Source organism: Uloborus diversus, chromosome 1, assembly GCF_026930045.1.
Source record: "Uloborus diversus isolate 005 chromosome 1, Udiv.v.3.1, whole genome shotgun sequence".
Taxonomy (NCBI): domain Eukaryota; kingdom Metazoa; phylum Arthropoda; class Arachnida; order Araneae; family Uloboridae; genus Uloborus; species Uloborus diversus.
This window is the reverse complement of record NC_072731.1, coordinates 259,393,674-259,421,448: the sequence shown is the minus strand read 5'-3', so window position 1 is coordinate 259,421,448 and position 27,775 is coordinate 259,393,674. Positions and strand designations below refer to the sequence as shown.

The window sequence follows — 27,775 nt, the reverse complement described above, 5'->3', positions numbered from 1 at the left end:
TAAAAATTAATATCTTACCATTCTCATACTAGGCTCTAAAACAGTAGAATATTCACGCAAGAGATCCATAAGCTGACTTGGAAGATTTTCAAGATCTTCTTTAAAATGTGATGACACCTGAAACATTTTAGCATCCTAATAACATGTAGTGAGCAACACAAGTTAACAATAAGATTTAGCAGCTGGTATTTAACAACAAGTTTTAATGTTACTGTTTGTAAGTGACTCTTGGTTAGCAATTTGAAATCTAATTTTAATAAAACATTGTAACAAATGGCCACTTTTTTTGTTTAAAATTGTTTCCCTCTTTCTTTCAGGAAAGCAGAATAGGTTCAATCCTACAACGTAGAATATGGAGAAATTTTGCTGATTCGATTAAAAACACAGATTGTTACAGAAAACTTTTCTTGCCAATAAAAAAATATGGATACATACTTGGCAAATTTTACAGGTTAAGTGTAAAATTTACACCCATCATAAGCTCATTTCTTTTGCATTGCAAAAGGACTTGTAATGCTGAAACATGTATCTGCAGTAATCAGCAATTTGACGTTATTTCTTATTTTACCTTTCAGCTGTGTTTCATGTTTCAATCCAAACGGGTTTTGAAATTCGATATCATCCTCTTATGTTCAAGCTGTGCATTTTTGCTTGCAATAGGATTCTATCATTTGGACACCACTAACTTTGTATTTACCCTTATTTTCAATACATTTAATATTATGTAGTAGCCGACTTGCACGCTCGTCATTTTGCTTTGCCAACTCGAAAATTGCAATACAGTTGCATACGAGTTCAAGCCACTAGCAGAAGTTAAAAGTAATTGTTACCAATAACTATCTTAACTTCTTGAAGATCTTTGAAATTAAAATTTATTAAGGAGCACTAGGAATCAAATAGAAAAATCAGAAAATTATATTCCCCAGATAAAACTACACAAACGTTCAGAATTGTGATGAGTTTTTTAAGTTCAGAAATTTTCCTCACTATATGAGATTGTCAGAAAATTTAGAATCATATCAGTTGTTTCAATTATTAGATACTGTAACCTAATATACAATTCTGAAATATTGTAGCTAAGAACATTTTCTTCACTTTCTCTCCCCCCCTCCTCCGCCTCCATTGTGACCTTTTCCACAAATCGGGAGCCCTAAACGAAAATCGCTTCAACAAGGAGGTTTTTTTTCTTCTTCAGTTTTTAAAACTTCACTGTTGCTATGCATTTATGTGGAACCTAAGCCAATTGCAATTCTTCAAAAAATATTTCATATGCTTTCTCAAATACATAGAAAGAGCAGAAATACAAAATTTTTCAAAATCCGAAACTAGGTGTCAAAAAACGTTTTTTTTGGTTAATTTTACATGGCATAAAGGAGCAATTAAAATAAAAAATTAATAAATAACTAAAATAATAAATAAAATGAGTCGAGAAAAGGTAGCAAAAAAAAAAAAAAAACACTTCAAAACTTTCTAAATGATTGAAATATTTTCAGGATGCAAAAAGATTGAAATCTTGGCGATTCGATTGGCTCTTTCGGCGATGGATGTGTTTCAATGTTGGCATGTTTCCAAAGCATATGTTCATGGAGGGAATCGCAGTGGTGAAGATAGATTGGGAAAAATAAGGAAAAGGGGAACCAAAAGCGCTAAAAAAATCAGAATCTTTTCAGATTTAGAACAAGAAATTTTTGCAGAAAATGTCGATTTTCTACAAATATCTCCCAACTCAAGATAGAATTTTGAGCAAATTCTGCAGATTTCTTTAAATTAGAAAATCTAAAATTCTCGGTTTCGATAATTCAACGGTAAACTGGCACAAAATGTTGAATTCGTTAAGTCATCTACAGGAACTTTAGAGTTACTTTGTTTAAGCATAAAGAAATCTGCAGAATATGTGCAAAATTTTAGATTTTCTAATTTAAAGAAATCTGCAGAATTTGCTCAAAATTCTATCTTGAGTTGGAAGATGGTTTCAGAAAATCTGTAGTTTCTGCAGAAAACTTGTCTGAGTTTTCCTCTCACATTTGAGCAGAAATGTTCTGCAGCTAAGGCATCTGTTCTGTGGCATATGTTGCAAATTTATTGGCACTCGGCTTCAGGGCTTATCACTTTTAAATGATGGGAATAAATAACATGAAAATTTTGTATATTGATGAAGTTTTTTTTATTCAAGTTCATCACAGTGTGTTTTGACTAAAAAAACATAATTTTATACGAAAGTATTTGCTCCTTAATGTGAAATCTGCTTGAGTTCTTGCAAAAAAAAAAAAAGATAACAGAATAAAGACGAGCCATAGACAATTTGTAACCATGACGACAAAAATTAGCCTATAAATATTTAAAACAAGGAGCTAGACTTATTCTGGTCATCATGGTAATTTGAAAAATCAAATAAGCATCAACTTTGATCAAGTGAAGGTAAATAAGCAATTTGAGATTGATCAAAAAAAAAAAAAACTTCACCCATTGTCAATATTTATACCTAATATTTTGTTGATTACTTTATTGAAGTTAAGTAACAGGCAAATAATTTTCCAAAAAGTATTTTCAAAAAAAGGATTACCTGAGCTAAGAACATAGTAAGATCTGCTAAATCTTCATCATATTCTTGTGGCTTCAGTTTAAAAGCTTGCAGAAGGGATTGGAAATGTGTAAACTGCATATAAAACTACGAAACAAGAAAATATTTTTAGACAATATTGAAATACAGATTCATAATTACAAACTGAATAAATTTTAATGCCACTACAGGCACTGAGCTACAATACAAATAGGAGAGAAAACTAGGCGGTCCGTTTTCTGCCCCCGTCCAAAACAAGCTTTCTTGTACCATTTAAAAGCATGTTTTATTCCGCTCAGCATTTTACCATGAGTATTTTTTGGGCCCTCGTCTGTTCCAAGAAAGATGGCGAAAGAAGCGACCTTTTCTCATTAAGCAGCTTGTTTTAAAACCCAAAATGTTTAAACACAGACAGTTGCGTAGCTAGACCCGACTTTCGGGGGGGGGGGGGGGGGGGTACTTCTTTTATATATATATATATATATATATGTGTGTATGTACGTATAATCGCTTGGAATTTTTTCCTTTTCTTCCTTTTTTTTTCTTTCTCTTCTCTCTTGTTTTTCTCTTTTTTTTTGAGACTAACTTTTCGGGGGGGGGGGGGGTTTGTCCCCAAACCCCCCCCCCACTTAGCTACGCCCCTGAGCACAGACAGGTATTTTTGCTCACCTGAAGAGTGAGAAGTTCAATCTCCTCTTTGTATTATAGCTCACTGCTTATCTTTGTAGCTAATTTCATCACCAAAGTGAATTTATGTAAGAGAAAACACATAGATGTTAAATTTAAATCTTGTTGCTCATCAATAAAAAAAAATAAAAAAAACACACACCAGGGCACAATACAGGCTGATTTTGCTACCGTTTTTCGGTACCTTCACAAAAATCCTATTTTGAAATCGGTACTTTCACAAAAATCAAGTAATAAGTACCGTAATCAAGTAATAAGTAATAAATAGTAAAATAATAAATTTTGTGAAATTTTCCATGTTTTTGTGTAGCTTCACTAAAACATGGAAAATTTCACAAAAATTCACATTTTAAAATATAAAATTTGTTTCTCAGTTTGAAACAAAATATACTCATAAAATAAAATTATAAGCAGGTTTATATGAACAAAAGCTTAAATAGAAATATTTTTGTAGTATTTTAACTAATTTTTAGCTGTTTCACACCAAAGTGTATTTATGCAATATTATCGCAATCTTGAAACATCTGTTTTGAGGAACCGTTTTTCTCATATTATATCCTATATTGTACACAGTACATAGACCATTAAGCTGAAATTACGATGGTATTTTTCGTACTTCTTAGGTTTTTAGTCCTCCCTCTCCCCCCCCCCCAAAAAAAAAAGAAACGAAACCTGTTTAAAATAATACTAGATGACATTTACACTTTTAGAACTAAAATTTCACTTGTTCCACTACTTCTTTTACAAAAATTAGGATGCGTCTAAAATTACACAAAAACAATGCTGATAAAAAAAAAACTTTTGCAAAAATAGAATGATGCAATACTTTCACAAAAATAGGTAGCGAGAAAAAAAACCTGGATTGGCTCCTGTACACACAATACGTCAACCTTACTTACAAACATATTTAAATATGACAGTTAACAAAAAAAAAAAAACTGTAAAGTAACAAGTATATCAAGTCAATTTATATAGTCAATATTAACTGATATTTTTTATACAAAATACACAGCTAAAATAATAAAAACACTTGGATATTAAATTTTGAAAAATTTCAATTCCTAAAGTTTAAAATTACACGAAATATAAAATATTGGTTAAAAACCTAATTAAGATTAATCACTATAACTAACGTTTGTTAACCCTTTACACTTAAAATAAAAATATCTAGCAATGTTTAAACTTAATTCCTGAATTTCAACGATAAAATTATTTACCAGTTACTGAAATATTAAGATGTAAAGTAATCACTTGAATAATTTACACTTTATAATAATATTTCAAGCAACTTGGTTTGTATTCATATGCAAAATAAATGCAAATTTATTTATTATGACACACATGTCACTGTGATTATCAGTTATCTAATCATAAATTAAGAAGAACTGAACTGTCCATTTATGCAGAATTGCAGATAAACATAAACCAAATTAGCCATTTACTATATTTTCTTTTTTATTTGGAATGATTTACTTTATTTTTTAATTATTTAACAAAATATATATAGTCGAGCCTCGAAAATCCGAGGTAATTGGGGCTCACTCAACTCTCAGATTACTGAAAACTCGGATTATTCGAAAAAATTTCACACTATTCAGATGACATAGCTACATTTACCTTTCACTTCTTTGCACAAAAAAAAGAAAAAGGAAAAAAAAAAGGAAGTATTGTCTTTACAAAAAATTTTGTCACTTAAATTTCAATAAAAATTCAGTTATAACCAAAAATTGCATTCTAAAACCGTCTCTGTAAATCCATTTTGAAGAATATTCTCCGTGCGTGTGAACATCTCTCTTAAACACTAAAAGTTAGTGGTAAACAGCTAGATTTTTGTATTTGGGTCATTCACGGTGTTTTTGACATTTATGTAAAGTTCGTGTAACATGACTTTTTTTTGCCATAACTTTATTATTTACTGTTACTAATTTAACTTTTTAATTACTACTTTAAGTTACTTAAAAGTAATATGCCAATAATTTAATTTAATTATTAGCATATTATTTTATTTTGAGCTTTTCCTACCAACACAGCAGCTCAAATTAAAATAATTTGCAAATAATGCGGTAAATTAAAAAGTTATGGCAAGAAAGGTCACGTTACCAAAGACCATATAGCTTCGCATAAGACTGGACACTCCGGTAGAAATCAATGCTTTCGCGTTTTCTCCCACTTCAATGAAAGTCGTTGAGCACATAAAAAAAACTTCACAGGCGTGTTGGCGATTGAATTTTGGAGGAAAAAATGTTTTATACTGTGTGCAGCGATTAATCGCCAAGTTCAGCCACTGTGCGTCGTGCGCCGTGTGCCGTGTTTGAATCAGTTCTTCTCCCCTCCCTCTGGCGAAGGGTGGTAATTATATGGGCATTTAAGCCTCAGAGAGGGTCATTAAGAAAAAATGAAAGCAAATAAATAAGCAAAAGGAACACAGAAGTGTGTTGTATCAATAACAGACTGTTTACGAAGATGCAAAGATCTTTCTCATTTCTTTTTTTGCTGTTTTATTTACTTTTATTTTCCTTTTTTACTGCCTATTTATTTCTATTTAATTCATTGACTTTGTATTTATTTACTTTGTGAAGCGAATGCAGAGATGTATTTTCATTTTTGTCACAATTTTTTAACTTATAAATTTTATAATTTCTCTATTCACATTATAATTTTTATTTTTTTCATGTCAACAAATCTTGTATTACATTACAATTAAGTTCAAGATGTCAAACTAGCAGAAAGAAAAAGATGAAAATATAATGTATTTAAGTTAAGGAAAAAGTGTTTGAACACAACGTGGGCTTATAATCTGCGGACGGTTAGAAAAGGGTTATGATCCCCATGACTCTCCCCTCGTATCCCCCTGTTTAATACCGAATATTGATCGCGTCAGGGCCGGATTTAGAAGAGGGAAGGCGGGGCAACTGCCCCGGGGCCTCCACAGCAAAGGGGCCCCCACAATAAAATTTTTACAAAATATCCTCTTTTTTTTTGGTATTTCTACAAAGAATGATTGCACAAGATAATATTATTATGGATATATCAGAAAGGGGGGGGGGCTCCACTCCTTCGTTGTCCCGGGGCCTCCACACTTCCAAATCCGGCCCTGGATCGCGTGAATAACAAATAATTTAAAAATAGAATGGCTAAGTATTTTGTATTCAGTTCAGATAAAATTATCGACGAAACTAAAGTATTATTAATGCATATTTTTTAATTTTTCGCTAATATTTTAGGTATTTTTGATGCATATTTGTTAGAATATGTTAATGATTTTTTTAATGCATATAACACGACTTACTTCGTAAGATTCTTGTGCTTACTATTAAGAAATCGTGTTCTATTGCGTGCTTTATCTTTCCAACAGGTTTCTAAGTACAACTGGAAAAAACAATGTTTTAAATAATAATTATTTCTGAAATCCGCAGTTACATATGGTTCTTTATTTTCCTTCTATTTATGTTTAATTTCTTACATTCAGTCGAATCGGATCTTTAATCGACAACCAATTGATTTTTTTTCTTATTCCTCCTTTCATGGCATAGAATTCAAGGATACCTTCATTATAAAGTTTAGTAACCTAATTTCGTTCTTTCATGTTATGTCCTATGACTTGGCGAAGGTTTTTCAAAAAATAAATAAAAAGTGAAACAAAATACTAATAATAATCATTAAAATTATCAAACTGCTGTTGTTATAAATCTCATTAAATTAGGATACATAAAGCAATAGAAATAGATTTTTTTCTCATTCTCCATCCATCCCAGCGCCCAAGCGTTGGTATCTGAGACGTAGAAATGTTGCATTCTACTGTAACAGTAAACGTAGATATAATTCCTCCCTTTATTTAGCCTACCTTTCATGAGTTATTTTTATTTGCAACTGTACAGTTAAGAAACTTTGTTCATCGGCTCTTTGGGACAAATGCAACACTTATACTGCTGAAAAGTATGAAACGAATCTCACAGGAATGCGTTTTTAACGAACTAATCTTGTTACAACAGGTATTTCAGCATTTTAATATTTGAATTAATTTCGAAGAAAAAAATTTCATTTTCAGGATAAAATGATAAAAAACAAAATAATAAATAAATAAAGCATATGTTATAGGAATAAATGATTCAAAAAGAACGTGAGCGAGTACTTAAATGTTTCAATTTTTTATATTATACAAAGATAAATTATTTAAAACGGTGACTACTGCTTATTCAAGGGGACTACAAATTCTATATTTACCGGATTATCAGTATTCAAATGTGTTATTCCGAACTTTATGTATTTCGCTCACTCCTAAAAGAATTTGACCATCAACCCCCCCCCCCTCTAGAAATCCGGAACGTTTTGTAGCGTAAAACAGAAGAAAGTTTTTCTTTTTTTTTAATTTCTCATGTCAGTAAAGGAAAAGAAACAATTTTTTTTAATTCTGAATTTTGAAACTATGAAACGAGTGAAAATTTGAAGAAACACAGAAAAAGCAATTCTAGTTCTCATTAACTACAAAGCATATTTGAAATTTAGACCCTTAAATAGGACTTTCTGCTATCTTTCCAAATTCAATTTTGGGTCGTCCAGGGTCAAGGCAGGTAGGTCCCTTATCAGTTTGGTAGACTTTCCCTCCTCCAGGAGCGTGCACAGAAATTTCGGGGCCCGTCACAAATGACTTTTTCGGGCCCCTCTCCATATTGTTTACCCGTATTTTCACCCCTAGTCATAAAAATATTGGGCCCTCTTCAGGCTCGGACCAACAGGTGTTCCTTCTCCCCCCTGTGAACGCCCCTGCCTCCCCCCCCCCCCAAACTCTTATAAAACTTACACTGCACCGATTTCGAGCCGGGGACTCTCCAAGGACCGGGCCCCAAGTTTCTGATTAGGCTATTATCTGGTTACCAAGATGTGCCAAATTCAGCTCCTTGATACATTCTGAGTAAAAAATGTAAAAAACATGATTCTAGCGTTTTTGCAGCACATTTTTCCAAGATGATTTTTTGTGACTGATGTGTTGCTATTTTTTTAATATCGGATTCAGTAGTTTGGAAGTTCCTCTGCTATTCCACCACATGGGATTTCAATTCGACACAGGCTCTTAACTTGACAATGTTCTTATGAGATGAGAACACCTAAGAAGTTTTTTTGTGAAGGAAGTAAATTAGTGCGGTCGACGATAAGAGTTTATAGATTCTTTTGTGTGAAGCCCAGGGTAGGAAAAACTCTTCTGCCCCTGCTTCTGCGCTGTCTTCGGCTGCGAAGGAGAAAGGACAATAATAGGAGATAACAAAGAAAAATTGGTGACAATGAGGCAGATAAGCAAAGCTGTGGACAAACGCGGGAAGATTTCACGCAAACGGCTACTGCACTTTGAAATACTGATTTACACCCTGAAGATGAACTCAATCCTTTGAAATTTGAATGCAAGGCAGTTCGATATGGAGTTAATGTTAGCAAGCGTAAGTATAGAATTATGAAAATAGTTTTGAAAGTCTTGTGATTAAAAAGAAAAAAAAAAAAGTAGGTTTCATCCACAATTACGGGGTTGCGTGACATGAAATTTTTCAAAATGTTAACTGAAATTTTAAACTTAAAAATATGTTTTTCCAAATTAGATTTATCAACAAATTAATTAACATTTACGCAATTCATGTACATACGTGTGCGTGTGTTTTCCTTTCAAATTTCACGAAATCGTAATTCTAAGCGAAGGAAATTTTTCAAATTGAAGTCGTAAAGTGCGAAAAATGCCAAAGCAAGCCATCTTTTGTAACAAAGTATAGAAATTCGAAACACTCTTCCTGGCATTCATTTGAATTTTGAGGTCTTGAATTCAAATTACGGCCGCGATAAAAACCATTAGTAGAAACAAGAAATCCAATGAGCAGGGTCTCAAACTAACCCCCACACTCCCTTAGTTCTATTTTTACTATTTTTTCTAAAAAAAAGTCTATGAAATAGTTTTAAAAAATCAAAATTTTTTTGGGAATAACGTTTTGAAATTTTCATCCCGTTCGCTGTTGCGCCCCTGGAGAGAGTTACTCCGGCCAATCCCTATTTACGCCACTGTTTACAAAGATTACTTTCACAAATTTCTCAAATGTAAACTATATTATTATACACAGGTATACCATTATTATATCAGGAAACCCATAATTTATGGAGCCGTCTCATATTTTGGCGCCCGGGATGATCCCCCCGCTTGCTCTCCTCTTCGCTGCACTATTTTGCAGAAGTTGATAAGGTTTAAAAAACTTCTCAGTCATCGACTACATTACTTAAAATTTTTTATCTCGCAAGATTTCCCTTCAATTTTCACTGTGAAGTGGGCGACAAATTCGTTAGATTGAATGAATTTACAATTATTTTTTAAATTCTCACTCCTGTTAATTTTGTACTAGGGGGCTCCACTCCCTGCTCGTTTTGTTCGCCAACCTCCGCTCGCCACTTGTGGCGCGTAACGATTGGTAATTTTAATGCTTACTCCTTGGTGTCCTCGGGACATACAGGGTTCATGATATTCTCAAGACTGGATGTTGAAAGCCCAAAGCGGAATGGCTTTCTCTGGATGTTCGATATCCAACGAGACCAGTTTCGACCTGAGACATTCCTAATCCAGAGGAGATTGGGTTAAAAGACACACAGACAAATGCGTGTTTACCTAAAAATTTATTTCTCGTTAAAAAAAAAAAAAATGTCTACAAAACTGATTCATTTTAAATCTTAATGTAACTTTCTTGAATTTTTAGATCTCTTCTATTTCAATTTATTTTTCTTTTACTTTGTATATTAATTGGATTAAAAAAAACGAACTATAAGTCAAATAAATACTTATGTGCAAAAAGTAAAATGAGAAATAACAACGCCAAATAGCACACTTTGCAGATTACTGCAGATACGTGTTTCGGCGTTACAAATGAATGTCCTTTTCAATGCAAAAGACATGAGCTTATGTTTGAAAAAACATCGGAGAAATGGTTAGGTTTCTTTTGTCGGGTGTCTTTTCAACCAAAAGCTCATTTCTTTTGCATTGAGAAAGCCGTCCATTGTAACGCCGAAACACGTGTCTGCAGTAATCTGCAATTCAGTCTGTTTGACGTGGTTATTTAATTTTCACAAACAAATGGGGTGGTTTCCTTCAGTCAAAAGTAGTACTTGTAGTCACTGAAATCGATAGAATAAGCAAAAACTATAACTTGGACCCAGAAAATACTTTCATTTTCCCAACACTTATTTTTTAATTATTTTTTTTAAATGTCCGATTTTTCAAACAAGGCGTGGTTTTAATGGCGTCACAAATGATGCAGTTTGCCGCATCTTTCACAACGTTTCCACGTTGTGATAATCAAGAAGCGAATTAAAATTGCGCTCTATGCTTGCCATCAACCATATCGTTGCCAATACACGTGAGTAAAGATTTTTGTTTAAAATATATTTTGATATTTGATCTATTACTGCATCTTTTTTTTTTTTGGCACAGTTTGATTTGATCAAGAAGAAAAAATTTGAACTTAAAATTAAAAAATTCTTAGTAGTTCACAACATCATATTTTTTTCTTTTTTTTTTTTGTTTGTTCGCAAAAACTTAAAGCATTAATAAGAAAAAGCGTTGGAATTAAAGGGGCGTGTAGAAAAATTATTTTGTTTAGTTTTAGTTTTTGACAGCCCACTCCAAACGTATTTGTACTTTAGACTTTCTATGGCATTATGAAGAACACATCGCCGCTTAATCAGCGTCCCGTTAAATAGATTTTCAAAAGAATGGGAAGAGGATGTAAATTGAGTTTCAAGATTCCGTAGGAAATCTGGAATCAATTAGGTTTTGTTATCATTGTCACGGGAACTGAAACCGGTGGTTAGTATCCCCGTCCTTTCTCCCCACTTTTTCTAAGAATTCTTAGTGTTGTAACCTTTGCGCCAATTCCAAGAATCTCCAGTTCAACTTGGCGGCTATAGCTCTGAATGTCAGTTTTTTTCAAGCACCAGTTTTCATTCTACTTACGCTTGTTTTCCTTGCCATGCGTAAAAACCGGTCGTCGAGTGTCCAATCTTCACTAGTTCTATTATCTTTGACGTTACGGACTCTACATAAATGTCAAAAATACCGTGGAATGCCCCTATAACCAAAAATTGCATTTTAAAACCGTCTCCGTAAATCCATTTTGAAGAATATTCTCCGTGCGTGTGAACATCTCTCTTAAACACACTAAAAGTTAGTGGCAAACAGCTAGATTTTTGTATTTGGGTCATTCACGGTGTTTTTGACATTTATGTAAAGTTCGTGTAACATGACTTTTTTTTGCCATAACTTTTTAATTTACTGTTACTAATTTAACTTTTTAATTACTACTTTAAGTTACTTAAAAGTAATATGCTAATAATTTAATTTAATTATTAGCATATTATTTTATTTTGATCTTTTCCTACCAACACAGCAGCTCAAATTAAAATAATTTGCAAATCATGCGGTAAATTAAAAAGTTATGGCAAAAAAGGTCACGTTACGGACTCTACATAAATGTCAAAAATACCGTGGAATGCCCCTATAACCAAAAATTGCATTTTAAAACCGTCTCCGTAAATCCATTTTGAAGAATATTCTCCGTGCGTGTGAACATCTCTCTTAAACACACTAAAAGTTAGTGGCAAACAGCTAGATTTTTGTATTTGGGTCATTCACGGTGTTTTTGACATTTATGTAAAGTTCGTGTAACATGACTTTTTTTTGCCATAACTTTTTAATTTACTGTTACTAATTTAACTTTTTAATTACTACTTTAAGTTACTTAAAAGTAATATGCTAATAATTTAATTTAATTATTAGCATATTATTTTATTTTGATCTTTTCCTACCAACACAGCAGCTCAAATTAAAATAATTTGCAAATCATGCGGTAAATTAAAAAGTTATGGCAAGAAAGGTCACGTTACGGACTCTACATAAATGTCAAAAATACCGTGGAATGCCCCTATAACCAAAAATTGCATTTTAAAACCGTCTCCTTAAATCCATTTTGAAGAATATTCTCCGTGCGTGTGAACATCTCTCTTAAACACTATAAGTTAGTGGCAAACAGCTAGATTTTTGTATTTGGGTCATTCACGGTGTTTTTGACATTTATGTAAAGTTCGTGTAACATGACTTTTTTTGCCATAACTTTTTAATTTACTGTTACTAATTTAACTTTTTAATTACTACTTTAAGTTACTTAAAAGTAATATGCTAATAATTTAATTTAATTATTAGCATATTATTTTATTTTGAGCTTTTCCTACCAACACACCAGCTCAAATTAAAATAATTTGCAAATCATGCGGTAAATTAAAAAGTTATGGCAAAAAAGGTCACGTTACGGACTCTACATAAATGTCAAAAATACCGTGGAATGCCCCTATAACCAAAAATTGCATTTTAAAACCGTCTCCGTAAATCCATTTTGAAGAATATTCTCCGTGCGTGTGAACATCTCTCTTAAACACTATAAGTTAGTGGTAAACAGCTAGATTTTTGTATTTGGGTCATTCACGGTGTTTTTGACATCTATGTAAAGTTCGTGTAACATGACTTTTTTTTGCCATAACTTTTTAATTTACTGTTACTAATTTAACTTTTTAATTACTACTTTAAGTTACTTAAAAGTAATATGCTAATAATTTAATTTAATTATTAGCATATTATTTTATTTTGAGCTTTTCCTACCAACACACCAGCTCAAATTAAAATAATTTGCAAATCATGCGGTAAATTAAAAAGTTATGGCAAAAAAGGTCACGTTACGGACTCTACATAAATGTCAAAAATACCGTGGAATGCCCCTATAACCAAAAATTGCATTTTAAAACCGTCTCCGTAAATCCATTTTGAAGAATATTCTCCGTGCGTGTGAACATCTCTCTTAAACACTAAAAGTTAGTGGCAAACAGCTAGATTTTTGTATTTGGGTCATTCACGGTGTTTTTGACATTTATGTAAAGTTCGTGTAACATGACTTTTTTTTGCCATAACTTTTTAATTTACTGTTACTAATTTAACTTTTCAATTACTACTTTAAGTTACTTAAAAGTAATATGCTAATAATTTAATTTAATTATTAGCATATTACTTTATTTTGAGCTTTTCCTACCAACACAGCAACTCAAATTAAAATAATTTGCAAATCATGCGGTAAATTAAAAAGTTATGGCAAAAAAGGTCACGTTACGGACTCTACATAAATGTCAAAAATACCGTGGAATGCCCCTATAACCAAAAATTGCATTTTAAAACCGTCTCCGTAAATCCATTTTGAAGAATATTCTCCGTGCGTGTGAACATCTCTCTTAAACACTAAAAGTTAGTGGCAAACAGCTAGATTTTTGTATTTGGGTCATTCACGGTGTTTTTGACATTTATGTAAAGTTCGTGTAACATGACTTTTTTTTGCCATAACTTTTTAATTTACTGTTACTAATTTAACTTTTTAATTACTACTTTAAGTTACTTAAAAGTAATATGCTAATAATTTAATTTAATTATTAGCATATTATTTTATTTTGATCTTTTCCTACCAACACAGCAGCTCAAATTAAAATAATTTGCAAATCATGCGGTAAATTAAAAAGTTATGGCAAAAAAGGTCACGTTACGGACTCTACATAAATGTCAAAAATACCGTGGAATGCCCCTATAACCAAAAATTGCATTTTAAAACCGTCTCCGTAAATCCATTTTGAAGAATATTCTCCGTGCGTGTGAACATCTCTCTTAAACACTAAAAGTTAGTGGCAAACAGCTAGATTTTTGTATTTGGGTCATTCACGGTGTTTTTGACATTTATGTAAAGTTCGTGTAACATGACTTTTTTTTGCCATAACTTTTTAATTTACTGTTACTAATTTAACTTTTTAATTACTACTTTAAGTTACTTAAAAGTAATATGCTAATAATTTAATTTAATTATTAGCATATTATTTTATTTTGATCTTTTCCTACCAACACAGCAGCTCAAATTAAAATAATTTGCAAATCATGCGGTAAATTAAAAAGTTATGGCAAAAAAGGTCACGTTACGGACTCTACATAAATGTCAAAAATACCGTGGAATGCCCCTATAACCAAAAATTGCATTTTAAAACCGTCTCCGTAAATCCATTTTGAAGAATATTCTCCGTGCGTGTGAACATCTCTCTTAAACACTAAAAGTTAGTGGCAAACAGCTAGATTTTTGTATTTGGGTCATTCACGGTGTTTTTGACATTTATGTAAAGTTCGTGTAACATGACTTTTTTTTGCCATAACTTTTTAATTTACTGTTACTAATTTAACTTTTTAATTACTACTTTAAGTTACTTAAAAGTAATATGCTAATAATTTAATTTAATTATTAGCATATTATTTTATTTTGAGCTTTTCCTACCAACACACCAGCTCAAATTAAAATAATTTGCAAATCATGCGGTAAATTAAAAAGTTATGGCAAAAAAGGTCACGTTACGGACTCTACATAAATGTCAAAAATACCGTGGAATGCCCCTATAACCAAAAATTGCATTTTAAAACCGTCTCCGTAAATCCATTTTGAAGAATATTCTCCGTGCGTGTGAACATCTCTCTTAAACACTAAAAGTTAGTGGCAAACAGCTAGATTTTTGTATTTGGGTCATTCACGGTGTTTTTGACATTTATGTAAAGTTCGTGTAACATGACTTTTTTTTGCCATAACTTTTTAATTTACTGTTACTAATTTAACTTTTTAATTACTACTTTAAGTTACTTAAAAGTAATATGCTAATAATTTAATTTAATTATTAGCATATTATTTTATTTTGAGCTTTTCCTACCAACACACCAGCTCAAATTAAAATAATTTGCAAATCATGCGGTAAATTAAAAAGTTATGGCAAAAAAGGTCACGTTAAGGACTCTACATAAATGTCAAAAATACCGTGGAATGCCCCTATAACCAAAAATTGCATTTTAAAACCGTCTCCGTAAATCCATTTTGAAGAATATTCTCCGTGCGTGTGAACATCTCTCTTAAACACTAAAAGTTAGTGGCAAACAGCTAGATTTTTGTATTTGGGTCATTCACGGTGTTTTTGACATTTATGTAAAGTTCGTGTAACATGACTTTTTTTTGCCATAACTTTTTAATTTACTGTTACTAATTTAACTTTTTAATTACTACTTTAAGTTACTTAAAAGTAATATGCTAATAATTTAATTTAATTATTAGCATATTATTTTATTTTGAGCTTTTCCTACCAACACACCAGCTCAAATTAAAATAATTTGCAAATCATGCGGTAAATTAAAAAGTTATGGCAAAAAAGGTCACGTTACGGACTCTACATAAATGTCAAAAATACCGTGGAATGCCCCTATAACCAAAAATTGCATTTTAAAACCGTCTCCGTAAATCCATTTTGAAGAATATTCTCCGTGCGTGTGAACATCTCTCTTAAACACTAAAAGTTAGTGGCAAACAGCTAGATTTTTGTATTTGGGTCATTCACGGTGTTTTTGACATTTATGTAAAGTTCGTGTAACATGACTTTTTTTTGCCATAACTTTTTAATTTACTGTTACTAATTTAACTTTTTAATTACTACTTTAAGTTACTTAAAAGTAATATGCTAATAATTTAATTTAATTATTAGCATATTATTTTATTTTGAGCTTTTCCTACCAACACACCAGCTCAAATTAAAATAATTTGCAAATCATGCGGTAAATTAAAAAGTTATGGCAAAAAAGGTCACGTTAAGGACTCTACATAAATGTCAAAAATACCGTGGAATGCCCCTATAACCAAAAATTGCATTTTAAAACCGTCTCCGTAAATCCATTTTGAAGAATATTCTCCGTGCGTGTGAACATCTCTCTTAAACACTAAAAGTTAGTGGCAAACAGCTAGATTTTTGTATTTGGGTCATTCACGGTGTTTTTGACATTTATGTAAAGTTCGTGTAACATGACTTTTTTTTGCCATAACTTTTTAATTTACTGTTACTAATTTAACTTTTTAATTACTACTTTAAGTTACTTAAAAGTAATATGCTAATAATTTAATTTAATTATTAGCATATTATTTTATTTTGAGCTTTTCCTACCAACACACCAGCTCAAATTAAAATAATTTGCAAATCATGCGGTAAATTAAAAAGTTATGGCAAAAAAGGTCACGTTACGGACTCTACATAAATGTCAAAAATACCGTGGAATGCCCCTATAACCAAAAATTGCATTTTAAAACCGTCTCCGTAAATCCATTTTGAAGAATATTCTCCGTGCGTGTGAACATCTCTCTTAAACACTAAAAGTTAGTGGCAAACAGCTAGATTTTTGTATTTGGGTCATTCACGGTGTTTTTGACATTTATGTAAAGTTCGTGTAACATGACTTTTTTTTGCCATAACTTTTTAATTTACTGTTACTAATTTAACTTTTTAATTACTACTTTAAGTTACTTAAAAGTAATATGCTAATAATTTAATTTAATTATTAGCATATTATTTTATTTTGAGCTTTTCCTACCAACACACCAGCTCAAATTAAAATAATTTGCAAATCATGCGGTAAATTAAAAAGTTATGGCAAAAAAGGTCACGTTACGGACTCTACATAAATGTCAAAAATACCGTGGAATGCCCCTATAACCAAAAATTGCATTTTAAAACCGTCTCCGTAAATCCATTTTGAAGAATATTCTCCGTGCGTGTGAACATCTCTCTTAAACACTAAAAGTTAGTGGCAAACAGCTAGATTTTTGTATTTGGGTCATTCACGGTGTTTTTGACATTTATGTAAAGTTCGTGTAACATGACTTTTTTTTGCCATAACTTTTTAATTTACTGTTACTAATTTAACTTTTTAATTACTACTTTAAGTTACTTAAAAGTAATATGCTAATAATTTAATTTAATTATTAGCATATTATTTTATTTTGAGCTTTTCCTACCAACACACCAGCTCAAATTAAAATAATTTGCAAATCATGCGGTAAATTAAAAAGTTATGGCAAAAAAGGTCACGTTAAGGACTCTACATAAATGTCAAAAATACCGTGGAATGCCCCTATAACCAAAAATTGCATTTTAAAACCGTCTCCGTAAATCCATTTTGAAGAATATTCTCCGTGCGTGTGAACATCTCTCTTAAACACTAAAAGTTAGTGGCAAACAGCTAGATTTTTGTATTTGGGTCATTCACGGTGTTTTTGACATTTATGTAAAGTTCGTGTAACATGACTTTTTTTTGCCATAACTTTTTAATTTACTGTTACTAATTTAACTTTTTAATTACTACTTTAAGTTACTTAAAAGTAATATGCTAATAATTTAATTTAATTATTAGCATATTATTTTATTTTGAGCTTTTCCTACCAACACACCAGCTCAAATTAAAATAATTTGCAAATCATGCGGTAAATTAAAAAGTTATGGCAAAAAAGGTCACGTTAAGGACTCTACATAAATGTCAAAAATACCGTGGAATGCCCCTATAACCAAAAATTGCATTTTAAAACCGTCTCCGTAAATCCATTTTGAAGAATATTCTCCGTGCGTGTGAACATCTCTCTTAAACACTAAAAGTTAGTGGCAAACAGCTAGATTTTTGTATTTGGGTCATTCACGGTGTTTTTGACATTTATGTAAAGTTCGTGTAACATGACTTTTTTTTGCCATAACTTTTTAATTTACTGTTACTAATTTAACTTTTTAATTACTACTTTAAGTTACTTAAAAGTAATATGCTAATAATTTAATTTAATTATTAGCATATTATTTTATTTTGATCTTTTCCTACCAACACAGCAGCTCAAATTAAAATAATTTGCAAATCATGCGGTAAATTAAAAAGTTATGGCAAAAAAGGTCACGTTACGGACTCTACATAAATGTCAAAAATACCGTGGAATGCCCCTATAACCAAAAATTGCATTTTAAAACCGTCTCCGTAAATCCATTTTGAAGAATATTCTCCGTGCGTGTGAACATCTCTCTTAAACACTAAAAGTTAGTGGCAAACAGCTAGATTTTTGTATTTGGGTCATTCACGGTGTTTTTGACATTTATGTAAAGTTCGTGTAACATGACTTTTTTTTGCCATAACTTTTTAATTTACTGTTACTAATTTAACTTTTTAATTACTACTTTAAGTTACTTAAAAGTAATATGCTAATAATTTAATTTAATTATTAGCATATTATTTTATTTTGAGCTTTTCCTACCAACACACCAGCTCAAATTAAAATAATTTGCAAATCATGCGGTAAATTAAAAAGTTATGGCAAAAAAGGTCACGTTACGGACTCTACATAAATGTCAAAAATACCGTGGAATGCCCCTATAACCAAAAATTGCATTTTAAAACCGTCTCCGTAAATCCATTTTGAAGAATATTCTCCGTGCGTGTGAACATCTCTCTTAAACACTAAAAGTTAGTGGCAAACAGCTAGATTTTTGTATTTGGGTCATTCACGGTGTTTTTGACATTTATGTAAAGTTCGTGTAACATGACTTTTTTTTGCCATAACTTTTTAATTTACTGTTACTAATTTAACTTTTTAATTACTACTTTAAGTTACTTAAAAGTAATATGCTAATAATTTAATTTAATTATTAGCATATTATTTTATTTTGAGCTTTTCCTACCAACACACCAGCTCAAATTAAAATAATTTGCAAATCATGCGGTAAATTAAAAAGTTATGGCAAAAAAGGTCACGTTACGGACTCTACATAAATGTCAAAAATACCGTGGAATGCCCCTATAACCAAAAATTGCATTTTAAAACCGTCTCCGTAAATCCATTTTGAAGAATATTCTCCGTGCGTGTGAACATCTCTCTTAAACACTATAAGTTAGTGGCAAACAGCTAGATTTTTGTATTTGGGTCATTCACGGTGTTTTTGACATTTATGTAAAGTTCGTGTAACATGACTTTTTTTTGCCATAACTTTTTAATTTACTGTTACTAATTTAACTTTTTAATTACTACTTTAAGTTACTTAAAAGTAATATGCTAATAATTTAATTTAATTATTAGCATATTTTATTTTGATCTTTTCCTACCAACACAGCAGCTCAAATTAAAATAATTTGCAAATCATGCGGTAAATTAAAAAGTTATGGCAAAAAAGGTCACGTTAAGGACTCTACATAAATGTCAAAAATACCGTGGAATGCCCCTATAACCAAAAATTGCATTTTAAAACCGTCTCCGTAAATCCATTTTGAAGAATATTCTCCGTGCGTGTGAACATCTCTCTTAAACACTATAAGTTAGTGGCAAACAGCTAGATTTTTGTATTTGGGTCATTCACGGTGTTTTTGACATTTATGTAAAGTTCGTGTAACATGACTTTTTTTTGCCATAACTTTTTAATTTACTGTTACTAATTTAACTTTTTAATTACTACTTTAAGTTACTTAAAAGTAATATGCTAATAATTTAATTTAATTATTAGCATATTACTTAATTTTGAGCTTTTCCTACCAACACAGCAGCTCAAATTAAAATAATTTGCAAATCATGCGGTAAATTAAAAAGTTATGGCAAAAAAGGTCACGTTACGGACTCTACATAAATGTCAAAAATACCGTGGAATGCCCCTATAACCAAAAATTGCATTTTAAAACCGTCTCCGTAAATCCATTTTGAAGAATATTCTCCGTGCGTGTGAACATCTCTCTTAAACACTATAAGTTAGTGGTAAACAGCTAGATTTTTGTATTTGGGTCATTCACGGTGTTTTTGACATTTATGTAAAGTTCGTGTAACATGACTTTTTTTTGCCATAACTTTTTAATTTACTGTTACTAATTTAACTTTTTAATTACTACTTTAAGTTACTTAAAAGTAATATGCTAATAATTTAATTTAATTATTAGCATATTATTTTATTTTGAGCTTTTCCTACCAACACACCAGCTCAAATTAAAATAATTTGCAAATCATGCGGTAAATTAAAAAGTTATGGCAAAAAAGGTCACGTTACGGACTCTACATAAATGTCAAAAATACCGTGGAATGCCCCTATAACCAAAAATTGCATTTTAAAACCGTCTCCGTAAATCCATTTTGAAGAATATTCTCCGTGCGTGTGAACATCTCTCTTAAACACTATAAGTTAGTGGCAAACAGCTAGATTTTTGTATTTGGGTCATTCACGGTGTTTTTGACATTTATGTAAAGTTCGTGTAACATGACTTTTTTTTGCCATAACTTTTTAATTTACTGTTACTAATTTAACTTTTTAATTACTACTTTAAGTTACTTAAAAGTAATATGCTAATAATTTAATTTAATTATTAGCATATTATTTTATTTTGAGCTTTTCCTACCAACACACCAGCTAAAATTAAAATAATTTGCAAATCAAATAGTAAATTTAAAAATTTATGTCAAAAAAAGGTCACGTTATGAACTCTAAATAAATGTCAAAAATACCGTGAAATGAACCTATGACAAAATTTTTGCTACAATTTCACTATTTTTTTTTTTTTTATCAGCTTGAACAATTCTGAATTTTATTTAGTATATACAGTAGGCGCCGCTTAATGTGATCACGGTTAATGTTATCGTTCGCTTAATGTTATCAGAATCACGAAGTCCCGGAACACTTGTACAGTGTTCGCGCTCAACAATCCGTAACCTGAGTCCCAGGGACCCATTAATGAAACAGATTTGGGTCCTTTGGTGGAAAAAATGAGTCCCTTAAATTTTAAACAGAAAATGTTACCATATAAATGAATAATATATAAAGGTTAATACTTGGGAAAAAAACTATTTACATAGTGATTTTAAAAAGTTATCAAATAAATTAAATTGGTTTTATTTTTTATGATTATCATTGTAAAATTATTTTCAAATAATACACTTGCAAGACTTAGTTATGTGAGAAACTATTTGGTCAGTTACAATGAGATAATCACACTCAAAATTTACTTTAAAAAAAAATTAAAGTTGGATTTTACCATAAAATACTAATCAAGTGCCTCTGATTGATCAAGCAGAAAGCACTTCCTTTACCTTTATTTTCCTGGAATTTTTTCTAGATGAAAATACCAAAAAGCCCCCATCCCCCTATCCAGCATGAACTATCATCAAGTATCATTGGGATTTACACAGAAATAGAAGAAAAAAATCGCAAGCGAATGAATCCAACGCAAAAATTGCGATCGCAAAAACCGATCCATTCTCTCACGAGTGTGAAAACTGCTCATTTGCAATCTTAAATCAGTACATTTGACTTAATTTTGACTCTTTCAAAATATCTGTTTTGGCTTCCGTGCTATTTTTAAAATCGCGCCATTTTGAAAATGGCGCGGTCGATTAATACCTGACTTTTGCAAGTCCAAATAAAAAAAAAACCCCTCAGAAAGAGATGAATTACTAGAAAGAAGACAAGCTTAAAGTGCTTTTGTATAAAGTTTTAAGTATTCATAAGCAATTTAAGAAGAAAAATGTGTGAAGTTCAGAACTTTGTGTTCAGCGTGATCGGGAAAGTGTTCGCCATTTTTTTTCTCCTATCCTGTTATTGGGGATGCATGATTTTCAAAAATAATTCTGGTTACATGAGTCCAAAATAGGTATGCTTTTACTGTACAGTTGTCTTGTATTAATCCTGAAGATTACATTGAAACCACACTCTTACTTTTAGTCTTGATTGCTGTTTTCAGGAAAGATAAAAGTTGAGGGAGAGCTTGTTCTTAGAATACAGTTTACAGTACAATGGACTATTTATGTACCTGCAATATTTTGTTCCCTGAGCTCAGCCCAGGAGGTCACTGTAAGTTCCAGTCTTATTACTTATAAAACTTCATTGACTGGTCAACAATAGGGGTGTGTTTGAATAGCTGATAAAGAGATAGGGTCATTTTAATTCCTTTCTGCTGATTCTCTTGGTTATTGAAGCTTAAAAGCAATTACTAAATGGATCTTCAGCATTTTCCACAATTTTTTCTTTGTTTCTTATCTTTTGGGTTTTCCGGGTCCCCAGGACCCGAATTTTCGCGGAAGTTGCGTCCCCTTTCCGCGAATTTGCGTAAAAAACCCGCTATAGCGCGTAAACGCGAACCCTGAACACACGTTAAAAAAGTCGGATATTGTAATCAGCGTCTTTGTTTATTGTTATCACTTTTTCAAACTTTCAATTTCCCCCTGTTTTTGTTCCTCAATTAACAGAAATACATAGGCAAATCCTGACGAGACTAACTTTCTATGTACCATTTTGTGGTTTTCAATAGCAGTTCAAAATTTTTCAGGAATGAAGCTACAGAACGTTTGCCCCCCCCCCCCCCAGTGACCACCGACTCCCCCTAAGAAAGCTTTCTTTTGCATCTAAAAAAATTCAGTCGCTGGACATGACATTGATGTAGGACCTCCATTGTTGCCATTGCTTTGTAGACTATTAAAGAATTGTGTCGAGATTGAAAACAAAGCGAAGTTAAATTAAAATTTAAACAACAAGCAAAATCATGCTGGAAAAGATAGAAAAGCTGAATGTGCTTTGAAACTAGTTTACGAATGTCAGGGAAAACGGTCATATTTTACTTCACCTATTACTATGTGATTAAAAATTGCGTAATTTAGCTTTAACTTTTTTGTAGTTCAGACATTTCCATTCTGTTAATTTAATAATTTATAATTCGAAAGTGCGTTTAACTGAGTCACTGTGATTTTAATTTGAGGTTGCCAAAATAAATGCACCTTAATTGGAAAAAAAAATCATTATTTTGTGTTTCTTGGATTCTTTTCGGTAATTGTTATCAGTCGGTTATTGTTATCGAATTATATTTGTGCCAAAGTGATCACATTAAGAGGAGCCTACTGTATATGAGAAACATTTTTCAATAATTAATTTTAATGTAATTAGTTTATTTTTATTACAAAAGTTTATTGAGTTAATAAACTGCATGAATTATTTCATATACCTCCGAACAAGAGACACCTCTGGGCCGGATTTGGAAGTGTGGAGGCCCCGGAGCAATGAAGGAGTGGAGACCTCTAATCAGGGTTCGAAAAGATCATCATATTTTCCAAAATATCCAATACTTTGATTATATATCAGAATATTTTGATATATATGTATATATCCGATATTTTCGATTTTTTTGACCTGTGAAAGTTAGGATATTTTGTAAAAATTATATTGCGGGGGCCCCTTTGTTGTGGAGGCCCAGGGGCAGTAGCCCTGCCTGCCCTCCCCTAAATCCGGCCCTGAGTGTCCCTTATAGAGAGGTTCTGCTGTACTTAACATTTCAGCCTGCAGACGGCAAAATGTGGAATATATTTAAAGGCATTCAAAATGTTTATTTATCAGATCTCAGCGCGAAGTCGTGCCTTAGTGGTAGAATGGAGGAAACACTTGCTTTGTATGCCTAAGGTTGTGGGTTTGATTCCGCCCGTGCTCCCAGGAGGTTCTCCTTCACTCTGTCTTAGTCTTGAGCAAAGAAGAGACCGAGGGGACATGATTCAGCTGTTTAAATTTATTAAAACGAAAGATGTTACGGGGCTAAAGTTTAGCACTGAAAACAGGACAAGGGGTCATTGTTTTAAGCTATTTAAATCTCAGGCTAACATGGATATTAGGAAAAATTATTATTTTAGCAGGGTAGTGGAACCTTGGAACAGCTTACCGGAAGAGGTGGTAATGAGCAAAGGGGTAGACAGTTTTAAGAGGGCCATTGATCTTCACTGGGGATTGTAAATTGACTAGGACCAGTCTAGCTGGGCCCAGAGCCTCTTGCTGGTCGTCACTTTTGTATTTGTATCTGTATAAATATCTTGTGTAAGTACTATGCATGCGCATTAGACGTTCACCCTCCTTGTGAGTTAATGGCACCCCTCTTTCCCACAGCTGTTGGACACAACAACAAACAAGTGAGCAATCACCAGGTTGCAGGAAGTAATTTAAGACAGTTAAGCTGTTTACAAACCAGTGGCAATATTTTATTTCATCATAACTGAGACAACAGATGAACAACTCTTCCAAACATAAATAGAACTCTGACAGCGGGCAAAGGAGAAGTTTTCGAATTAAGCACTCTTAAGTGAATGCATTCCCCCCTCCCCCCGCCCCAAGTTTCAATCATCAATTACTATACAGAAATGAATTGTTTATGATGAAATTCGGAAAATTTATCAATTTGGCAGACAATAATGCGGCAGTGTCATAAGTAGTGAGAGACAATGTTACTTTGCTTATTTATCATCTTATATAGTGATTTAATTTTCTATTTGTTTATTTCCGATCTCTTGATAAAAACAGGAAAACAAATGATGGGAAACAAAAAAGATCTTAAAAACTAGTTTTAACATTAAACACTCCAGTGAGTTTTTGATCACAGTAGGTTTCGCTCGTATTTAACTTACCTCATCATAATAAGATGACGAATCTCGCTTTATAAAATTTTGAAGTTGCCCCAGGCGAAAAGCCAACTTATTGTTTGATTTTTGCTTCATCTTCGTTCCTAAATTAAATATCAAAAAATTGAATAATTAGTTTAATAGTTTCACTTATTTCTGTCAATTAAATGTTTCAATCACCGACATGTTCGCTTCCGAAATTTGTAAACATCACCATGTGTGCGAAAAAGGAACTAGCTGTATCACACAGCTTCAACAAACTGATGCGTTAAACGAAAAATTTGCAGATTTTGCCTAGCGGCTAATATTAGAAGCTTTCGATAACTGTTACTGATATTTATGAAAACGAAAATGCTTATAACTTTTTAAAAATAAATCTAACAAAATTTATTTGTTTCAAAAAGATTTTCAAGAAAAGTAAAATTAATTGAAGAACATCGTTTTATTCAAAGACACGATTACATCGTTTTAAATAAATCTCGAACCTTAAATAAACCTCAAAGAGGTTTTATATATTGCTTCCAAATGTATCAAAAATTTATAATGAGATGAACTATTTTGTGCAAAACATGATGAGCAACATTTTTTTTGATTATTAGTCGAGGGGTTCCCTCCCCCCCCCTTTTGTTTATTTGCAAGATCAAGGGTGCTCATTCTCCTCAAAAGTAATGCTGCCGGTCGAGGTCGTGAAACGTAAGCGATATTTTTAGATGTTTAAATTTCCCTGCATAGAAAAATGTTGGTAAACTTTTTAATTTTCCACGACTTTGCTTTGAATTAAATGAAAAATTTGAAGTATTAAATTTATGTGTCTTCCTTATAATGACGTACTTACTGTTACTGTTCTAGGAAACAAATAAGTCCGGGTCAGAGGTATCTTTTCAAAAAAAAAACAGATGCTGAGAAAAATATTGATAGCAATTTAGAAAAAAAAGAAAGAAAAGAGATGAATAATAAGCATAAGATCAACAATAAAAAAAAAAATGGATGGATTTGTGACGTTTATAACCGTAGGTTGAGGACTGCACTATTTCTACTTATGAGGACTTCTTTAGATCTATTGCAAATAAATCTAAAGAAGTTCTTCTGCCCTTATATAGAAGTTTGGTAAGACCCCATTTGGAGTATGCTGTTCAGTTTTGGTCTCCTTATCTTAAGAAAGACATTAATGTATTGGAAAGGGTTCAAAGGCGGGCTACAAGGCTAATAAGTGGACTTTCCCACTTAGATTATGATTCCAGGCTTAGAAGGCTAAAAATGTACAGTCTTGAGCAAAGAAGAGACCGAGGGGACATGATTCAGCTGTTTAAATTTATTAAAACGAAAGATGTTACGGGGCTAAAGTTTAGCACTGAAAACAGGACAAGGGGTCATTGTTTTAAGCTATTTAAATCTCACGCTAACATGGATATTAGGAAAAATTATTATTTTAGCAGGGTAGTGGAACCTTGGAACAGCTTACCGGAAGAGGTGGTAATGAGCAAAGGAGTAGACAGTTTTAAGAGGGCCATTGATCTTTACTGGGGATTGTAAATTGACTAGGACCAGTCTAGCTGGGCCCAGAGCCTGTTGCTGGTCGTCACTTTTGTATTTGTATTTGTGGCGTGCATATTTTCAAGTCCAAGGTGAAGAAAATGTGTATCAATAAATATAAATAGTTAAAAAATAGCTTTGATTTTGTGATGCTGCTAATGCAAATAAAATTAAATCAGAAAACCAAATATTTTAACACAGTTTTCAGCTTTTCATTAAATTCCTTAACCACATTTTCTCTTATACAACACAATCTCGTGGAGCAGAAATACCAGTTTCCATTGCTGAACAAGAAGTGTGTAAAGAACTAAACAAGCCTACTTTCCTGTTCCTCAGCATTGATACTCTAATAAGAGCAGCCGTCTCTCTTTCTCGATTTTCTTTTTGCTCCAAATAACTGAAATATATCTTTTTATGATATTGAAAAAAATTAAAAACATATATCCGACTTTAATTCCAAGGAAAAAAAAAAGAGTCATCACATTTCACTAAATTGAAGCAATTAAAACAAAAGCATAAAGTTTAAAATTGAACCTTATTTTTTCATTATGAGAGTAGGCCAAATATACATTGAAAAAAAAAAAAAAATCCTCTAAAATCAAATTTTTGATTTGAATAAGTGAAAATAAAATTAAATAAAAATCAAAGTACGAGAAATTTCTATGAAATGCGTTACAGAAGAGATTATTTTTAAAGATCAGATAATATGTAGTAAAAATTAAAGGTTCTTTCCTGAAGATTTATTTAATTTCAAAATCGTTTCCAAAAAAAAAATAATGAAATGAAAACATATTCTAAAAGAATTTTGTTTTTTGAGTTTTAACGGTTGCGTATGCTACGCAAAACAAAGTGAATAATGGGGTCGATTCCGAAATTTTAAAAGTATTTTTGTCCGAAAAAGCACTAAAAGAGTACTAAATGCCAGTAGAAAAAAAATATTTGGTTATTTCTTATCTCTCGGTCAGGCGCTTGTATTAATGACTTCTGGCACCTGCACGGCTTTGCCCGTAGTAGAAAATTAAAAGGTCTTTTGGTTCCCCTGTATATTTAAAAATAATGCATGATGAATTTCTCGCCAATTGGCTTGCCCACGTTATGATAATTTGGTAGTTGATTCGCACACGTTATGATAGTTTGTTCTTTTTCTATTCCACGTTTAAGAACATTTTACAGAGCAAAGTCGAATTTTCAAAAACTCACTTCGAAGTGCACACCCCCATGCTACAAACTAATTCTTTACCAAATTTCATGAAAATCGGCCGAACGGTCTAGGTGCTATGCGAGTCACAGAGATCCTGACATCCTGATGATATCCAGACAGAGAGACTTTTAGCTTTATTATTAGTAAAGATAAAGAAAGATAAAGATAAAGAAGACAAAAAAAAAAAAGAAAAAAAAGAAAAAAAGCGAAAATGGGAAGAAGAAAAAAGTTGGGGAATTTTTTAAGGAAATTTGGCTATTTGGGGAAAAAAATTTCAAGAGACAAAAATATTAGAGGAAGTCGATTCATTTTATGAAAATATTAGTGGAAAAATAATTTTTGAATTTGGGGAATTTTGATGGAAAACATCCCTTTTTGGCAGGGGCGTAGCTAAGGGGGGGGGTTTTGGGGACAAACCCCCCCCCCCCCGAAAAGTTAGTCTCAAAAAAAAGAGAAAAAGAAGAG

The 27,775-nt window shown here is 31.9% G+C and overlaps 1 protein-coding gene across 1 annotated transcript in view; it reads right to left on the bottom strand.

Annotated features, from left to right (window-relative positions):
- Nucleotides 1-24,800, bottom strand: part of LOC129234245 (protein SDA1 homolog) — a 92,926-nt gene extending 68,126 nt beyond the window's left edge. Inside the window, exons 1-3 of the mRNA XM_054868226.1 lie at nucleotides 24,583-24,800; nucleotides 2,564-2,668; nucleotides 19-117 (exon numbers count right to left, since the gene is read on the bottom strand). Of these exons, the coding sequence (XP_054724201.1) occupies nucleotides 19-117; nucleotides 2,564-2,668; nucleotides 24,583-24,672 (294 nt within the window). The 5' untranslated portion in view covers nucleotides 24,673-24,800. The remainder of the gene's footprint in view (nucleotides 1-18; nucleotides 118-2,563; nucleotides 2,669-24,582) is intronic.
- Nucleotides 24,801-27,775: the final 2,975 nt, after the last annotated feature.